We start from the raw sequence: 7622 nt of genomic DNA, 5'->3' as shown, positions 1-7622 counted from the left end.
TTTATTTATTTTTACATACTGCAGCCTTAGCTGTTAGGGCTATGGCAGGAGGGGGGGGGGAATTATACAGTTGTAGAGCGTACACAATTGCAAATAAAAGCAGCAGGAAGCAAAAACAAACAACACAAAAGATAAATCAATAACAGTCAAGCTTAAGCAAGAAATCGTCCAAAGGAAGGGAACGAATGACACCAGGCACCATCATGGGCAGATCGGGCCGCTGCGTCCGCTCGATCATTGCCATGTATGCCACAGTGACTAGGCAACCACTGATATATCGTGCCCGTCATCTACTATGCGATGGTGTACTTGTCTGATCTCTGCGACGAGCTGCTCATGTGATCCATGGCGCAGTACTGAGAGTAAACGCGGGAGGGTTGCCTTGGAGTCACAGAAGATTGACCATGGATGGGGTGGTTCCTCCAGAATGAAATGAAGAGCCGCACGCAGGGCTACCAGTTCAGCAGATGTCGTTGATGAGACATGTGACGTCTTTAGCTGTATCTTCACGGATCTTGCTGGAATCACCACTGCGGCAGCTGAACTTGTAGGTGTGACTGAGCCATCGACATAAACATGTGCGCGGCCACTGTGAACCTCATGTAAAAGTTCTAATGTGGCCTGTTTCAGGGCAATTATGCATGTGAGCTTTCTTCGTGATTCTGGGATGGTGAGGCGTATGTAAGGTTTGTGCAGGCACCATAACGGTGAGGATGGTCTTGCTGCAGGCAACGTAGTCGATGGCAACGAGTGCACCTAACCATAAAATTGAAGCAACCGGCCTCTTTAACTCACTAGAAGACAGAATAGACATGCACAATCAAGCACAAATACAGAGACTTAAATCATCTAATCAGGGTCGACGAATACTGAATAGATTGGGATACGAAACCGCTAATTTACCCCAAATTCCCCCGAAACTACCACCATGGGATGATCTGCCAAGGATAACCGTAGATCCCATTCCAAAAAATATGCACCCGGAAAAGAATCGAAATAGGCGCTCAAAAAGAACAAGTGTAATGCAGAGGACAGAGGATAAAAGCACGTACTACACAGATGCCAGTCATAATGCCGAAATCAGCAAAGCAGCGGTCGTGGGCCATGACTCGACGCTTGTGAAAAATTACTTGGGAGTCCCAACGCCTCACGACGCGGAATTGCTGGCAGTAATGCTCGCCATAACGGAAATGACACACACATCTGACACGATCACAATCCGAACAGACAGTCAAAGCGCTTGCAGAGACATTCAAAATGATGATCTTCCTTACCACATACGCACAAAGCTCCACATGTACATGCATGCTCACCCCCTTCTACGCATATCCTTTGGCCTGTTGAAGATACTTACAACCCCAGAGAAGAGCAGAAGATGCAGCGGAAAGAAAGGATACGTATTTTGAAATCTCGCAGGGAAGCATCAACAATTCTCAACACACCATCCTACACGCATTCGAGAGAGGACGCCTCAATCATACGAAAAGCACAAACACACACATTACTCACACCAAACTATACGCATTATATTAACAGGGACCCAGGCTCCCCCACTTGTAAACAGTGCGGGGCCTATCCATCAAATAAACACATCTTGTGGGAGTGCCCTGAAAACGCCATCTTGAAAAAGACAATACTTTCCAAATTACCACACAACCAGCGTCCTGGCAGCTGGGAGGAGTGGACCACTCCCCCACGAAGGTTCGAAAAACTATGGTGGCCGCTTCTGGTGCAGCACGTCAAGAACGTTCTGGGCCACGGATCTTGCTGGAATCACCACTGCGGCAGCTGAACTTGTAGGTGTGACTGAGCCATCGACATAAACATGTGCGCGGCCACTGTGAACCTCATGTAAAAGTTCTAATGTGGCCTGTTTCAGGGCAAATTATGGCATGTGAGCTTTCTTCGTGATTCCTGGGATGGTGAGGCGTATGTAAGGTTTGTGCAGGCACCATAACGGTGAGGATGGTCTTGCTGCAGGCACGTAGTTCGATGGCAACGAGGTACGATTGGCAGCAATTATACGACTGAAAGTTGTGTGTGGCCTTTCTGTAGGTAAAGATGCAAGATGGTGGGAAGGTAGTCGGGCAACGTGCCGAATATGCGCCCTGAGCGCGTCGGTGGCTAAGTACGTTGATATTGGGGGATCTCGCGCTATGACAATCGTTGCCGCCGTAGACGCACACTTCGGAAGACCGAGACATGTCCTTAGGGCTTGAGCTTGTATAGTCCCTGGAGTACACGCAGGTTTGTTTTGAAGGTGTTTCCTAGCACCGGGAGGCTGTATCTTGCGAAACCGAGGAACAAGGCATTATAAAGCTACTCTATGGCAACTTCCATAGACACCCGCCGGGGTGGCTCAATCAGCTAAGGCGTTGCGCTGCTGAGCACGAGATCGCGGGATCGAATCCCGGCCGCGGCGGCCGCATTTCGATGGAGGCGAAATGCAAAACCGCCCGTGTGCTTGCGTTGTAGTGCACGTTAAAGAACCCCAGGTGGTCAAAATTAATCCGGAGCCATCCACTACGGCGTGCCTCATAATCAGAACTGGTTTTGGCACGTAAAACCCCAGAAAGAAGTAAAGAACTTCCATAGACACTGGCGCCCGATTTCCCTCTAGTAATTTTGGAAACTATATATATAGTTCCAATCATGGAAGGGAGCATTACGTCACGCAATCAGCCTTCGCTAGCCAACTCTCTGTGAAGCCATCCTCTTCGTTTCTTCTCCCTGATAAAGTCGGCCGAACACGTGACCCTGCTAGGCGGTCTAGGTTCTGTGTGCTTAGTTCGCAGTAGGTTAGGTTTTAATCGACGCGCAGTTGTTGGGGTACCTGCCCAACCGCTCTGTGCACATTTTCTCCTGATATGTTCGCCCAGCTTCAGTTGCGTATGTTGTAACGTATACATTTATCGTCTTGTTTGCAACACGTGAGTAAGGCAGCCGCACGTTGCTGTCGCACCCGTTGTCTTTTCGGAAGAGCGCGCGTTAAGAGCATGCCTATGATACGGTTTGACGAGAGAAGCTCTGCACTTTTGTAAGGCTCAGGTTGCGGCTTTGCCCATACAAAGTTGTGTTTGGAGCTCACCATGCTGGAAAATGGCTGCAGGAGCCACTGCGTTAGAAACAAATCGAGCAATGTGCATGGACATCCCAAAGAGGCGTTGGAAGTCCTCTTTTGTTTTTTGGGGGGATGTGACAGCCTTTTCTCAACTTTCTACTTTCTACTTTCTCATTGGCTGTTCAAATGTCATAGCTGCTGCTGGTGTCGCCAAGAAGAGTCACTTGCTAGAGGGTTGATTGTAGGTGCATTTGTCCTTGTTTATCGTCATCTCATACCTGTCTCATGCGCTTCATTGCCACCTAGAGGCATTTGCCATATGCTCGCTCAGCTTAACTGGAGCCCCAAATAAAAACATCCATGTGACGTAACAAACTGCGGAGACCATTCAGCAATGTGGCCAGGCGCCTTTCAATATGTTCTGATGCAGGCAATGTTTCGAATGACACGGGGTTCAAGCAAGAACGTCAGAGCGGTGTTATGAGCGTTCTGAATGTCGTGCACATTCTTTCTTTGTTCAGTGTTATCGACCAGAAGTCGGAGTTTGCATCCAGCTTGCTCAAGAAATTTGTGTTTCGCAGCAGGACCAGAACGTGTTCAGTGGAAGGAAATGGGCGGAAATGCCACATCATGTTAATAGTTGAGCTTGGTCAAGTCTGCACAAATTCGTATGACACCTGAACACTTCGGGACAATCACCACGGGGTAGTACACCTGCCGCTTAATAGTTCTGTGACAGTAGTTATAACACCCAACCTCTCACTGCACTTAACACATTTTGCATGATAGGGACTCGATCTGTATAAACACATCGACTAGAACACATGGTTCGGGCTCTTACGCGAAAGTTACTGGCAAAAAATATAGGAGTGATCAGTCTTCGATAGGAGCGGCTTGCATTTATTTATTTATTTATTTATTTATTTATTTATTTATTTATTTATTTATTTATTTATTTATTTATTTATTTATTTATTTATTTATTTATTTAGATGGAGGTTGTAGACGCAGCTTCCCGAGCCTTTGGAGAAGTGAACTTATGTTAGGTATGCACGAACATTAACACTGGGATTAGAGGATTCACACGCACAGAGAAGAGCAGGTAAAGGGGAAATAGTGTCGAGTACATTTTTAAAGAGAAACGATCGATTCGAGTTGGACCTACGCGTTTTTGTCCAGTAGTGTGCGCTGGTGCTAAGGGGACTGTATAGGTATTGGCTTCGCATATTTCAGTTTAGAAGCCAATCTACCTCGTAGGAAAGCGAGTATTCAAATCGGTGAAAGAACTCAAACGTGCACTTCGCTGAGCCAGCAGCGCAGCTACAGAACGCAGTCTACGTCGTTCGCGAAGTTACTACATGGTAACCGACTCAGCTGCTGCATTTTCGTTATCCCCGCCTCCGTGTAGCCAGCATCCGTACACGGCCGCTGGAAAACGTTTTTTTTTTTTTTTTTTTTTTTTTTTGTTTTCGGCAGTCTACGTCGTTCTCGAGGTTACCACATGGTAACCGACTCAGCTGCTGAATTTTCGTTATCCCCGCCTCCGTGTAGCCAGCATCCGTACACGGCCGCTGGAAAACTTTTTTTTTTTTGTTTTGTTTTGTTTTCAGCAGTCTACGTCGTTCTCGAGGTTACCACATGGTAACCGACTCAGCTGCTGAATTTTCGTTATCCCCGCCTCCGTGTAGCCAGCATCCGTACACGGCCGCTGGAAAACTTTTTTTTTTTTTTTGTTTTGTTTTGTTTTCAGCAGTCTACGTCGTTCTCGAGGTTACCACATGGTAACCGACTCAGCTGCAGAATTTTCGTTATCCCCGCCTCCGTGTAGCCAGCATCCGTACACGGCCGCTGGAAAACTTTTTGTTTTCTGCAGTTTACGTCGTTCGCGAGGTTACCACATGGTAACCGACTCAGCTGCCGAATTTTCGTTATCCCCGCCTTCATGTAGCCGGCATCCGTACACGGCCGCTGGAAAACTTTTTTTTTGTTTTTGTTTTCGGCAGTCTACGTCGTTCTCGAGGTTACCACATGGTAACCGACTCAGCTGCTGAATTTTCGTTATCCCCGCCTCCGTGTAGCCAGCATCCGTACACGGCCGCTGGAAAACTTTTTGTTTTCTGCAGTTTACGTCGTTCGCGAGGTTACCACATGGTAACCGACTCAGCTGCCGAATTTTCGTTATCCCCGCCTTCATGTAGCCGGCATCCGTAGGCAGTGACACGGCCACTGGAAAACTTTTTGTTTTCTGCAGTCTACGTCGTTCGCGAGGTTACCACATGGTAACCGACTCAGCTGCTGAATTTTCGTTATCCCCGCCTCCGTGTAGCCGGCATCCGTAGGCAGTGACACGGCCGCTGGAAAACTTTTTTTGTTTTCTGCAGTCTACGTCGTTCGCGAGGTTACCACATGGTAACCGACTCAGCTGCTGAATTTTCGTTATCCCCGCCTCCGTGTAGCCGGCATCCGTAGGCAGTGACACGGCCGCTGGAAAACTTTTTTTTGTTTCTGCAGTCTACGTCGTTCGCGATGTTACCACAGAGTAGCCTCAGCTGCTGAATTTTCGTTATCCCCGCCTCCGTGCAGCCGGCATCCGCGTAGACAGTGACACGGCTGCTGGAAAACTTTTTTGTTTTCTGCAGTCTACGTCGCTCGCGAGGTTACCACACTGTAACCTACTCAGCTGCTGAATATTCGTTATCCTTAATGCTATAGTGTTTTGCTGCTAAGCACGAGGTTGCGGGATCGAATCCCGGCCACGGCGGCCGCATTTCCTTGGGGGCGAAATGTGAAAACACCCGTGTACTTAGATTTAGGTGCACGTTAAACAACCCGAGGTGGTCGAAATTATTCCGGAGTTCACCACTACGGCGTGCCTCATAATCAGATCTTGGTTTGGCACGTAAAACTCCATAGTTTTTTTTTTTTTTTTAATTTTCGTTATCCCCGCCTCCGTGTAGCCGGCATCCGTAGGCAGTGACACGGCCGCTGGAAAACTTTTTGTTTTCTACAGTCTACGTCATTCGCGAGGTTACCGACTCAGCTCCTGAATTTTCGTTATCGCCGCCTCCGTGCATCCGCAAGCAGTGACACAGCTGCTGGAAAACTTCTTGTTTTCCTTTTTAATCCAGCGGCCGTGGCAGTGGTAGCATTGCCAATGCAAGAATCGATCAAAACCACGCTCAAAGCAAGCACAAACCAAATTTGAGTGTGCCGCTCCGCGTAGTACTTTTTCTGTGCCTCAGAAGGCGCCACCTCCTTTATACAAAGAAGTTTTTTTTAAAGAAAATATCTGCAAAACTGCATGGTGTTTGCTTTTGATAAAAACAAACTCAAAATGTACCACCAATATTACAAAATTTAATATTTTATAGCTAAAGAATAATGCTGATAAATTTATGGTTTTACTAGACAACGATAGATGCCGACACTGCCCCGTGCGGCGTTCGATTGTGACTGCTACGGTGTGCTGCTTCTCTGGAGTGCCAGAAAATGCAAGTTGTGTTTGCATTTATCACCTGTGCTTCGTGCATCGCTGCTACAGGCGTGTTAGCGGAAGAAGAAAGTGACCTGCTGAGCTGCCCAGCTAACCTATTAGCTGAACCATTGTCACCGGGCCGTGACATGGCTTCGGGGGAAAATTGGAAGGATGCCTGCTCCGTCTACGATTTCACCGCGGAAGATATCAAGGGCGTGAACGTCTCCCTTAGAAAATACGCCGGTCACGTTGTACTGGTAGTGAATGTTGCCTCTCGATGTGGCTTCACCGACTCCAACTACAGGCAGCTGCAGGCACTGCACGACAAGTACGCTTCCAACGATCCACCTCTGAGCATCCTGGCATTTCCCTGCAACCAGTTCGGAAGTCAGGAACCTGGGAGCAACGCGGAAATAGAGGACTTCTGCAAGTCGACGTACGATGTTAAGTTCGACATGTTCGCCAAAGTGGACGTGAACGGCGACGGCGCTCACCCGCTTTGGAAGTTTCTCAAGCATCGTCAAGGGGGTACCTTGGGCGACGAAATCAAATGGAACTTTACCAAATTCCTTGTTAACAAGTCTGGACAGCCTGTAGGTAGATACTCGCCAACGACAGCGCCCAGTGCTATTGAAAATGACATCAAGAAGCTGCTTGCTGGTTCTTCGCAACTCTGAACTCACACTGGGGCATGTGACTCACTCACTGGGGCATGTGACACTCCATAAAGCTGAAACACTTGTATAGTGCGTTCATTTCATTAATTTTTCAACGAGGCTTGTTACCTGTGGACAGAGAGAGTTTCTCCTTTTTGTAACTGTCTTTGCTGTCCATGCTTGGGCACACGAGTTGTGGTGGTTGCGGCATTCTCTGAGCTTATTGTGTAAAGGACACAAATAAATTATTAGTAGTCAATATGTCTCCTGTCCTTATTTATGGGCGCGGCAGTAGCATAACGCAGATACTGTGTGCACATTTTATGGACACGTGCCCTTCTGTGCACGCAAGGTATACACATGAGTGAATGTAACTCTATCATACTCAAAAATAACAATGCCACAGAAATATGATGAAGCCATTGCGGCG

The 7622-nt window shown here is 47.7% G+C and overlaps 1 protein-coding gene across 1 annotated transcript; it reads left to right on the top strand.

Moving 5' to 3' along the window:
* The first annotated feature begins 6504 nt into the window (after window positions 1-6504).
* Window positions 6505-7233, top strand: LOC119432506 (glutathione peroxidase). The gene has a single exon (XM_037699676.2). It carries the CDS (start codon window positions 6551-6553, stop codon window positions 7211-7213), a length of 663 nt encoding a protein of 220 aa, XP_037555604.1. The 5' UTR covers window positions 6505-6550; the 3' UTR covers window positions 7214-7233.
* Window positions 7234-7622: the final 389 nt, after the last annotated feature.

This window comes from Dermacentor silvarum, chromosome 1 (genome assembly GCF_013339745.2).
Source record: "Dermacentor silvarum isolate Dsil-2018 chromosome 1, BIME_Dsil_1.4, whole genome shotgun sequence".
In the NCBI taxonomy this organism is placed as follows: domain Eukaryota; kingdom Metazoa; phylum Arthropoda; class Arachnida; order Ixodida; family Ixodidae; genus Dermacentor; species Dermacentor silvarum.
This window is presented reverse-complemented; position numbering and strand designations above follow the sequence as displayed.

Excerpts from the sequence above, each read along its gene's own strand:
- LOC119432506 (XM_037699676.2), top strand. The coding sequence starts at position 6,551 with ATGCAAGTTGTGTTTGCATTTATCACCTGTGCTTCGTGCATCGCTGCT.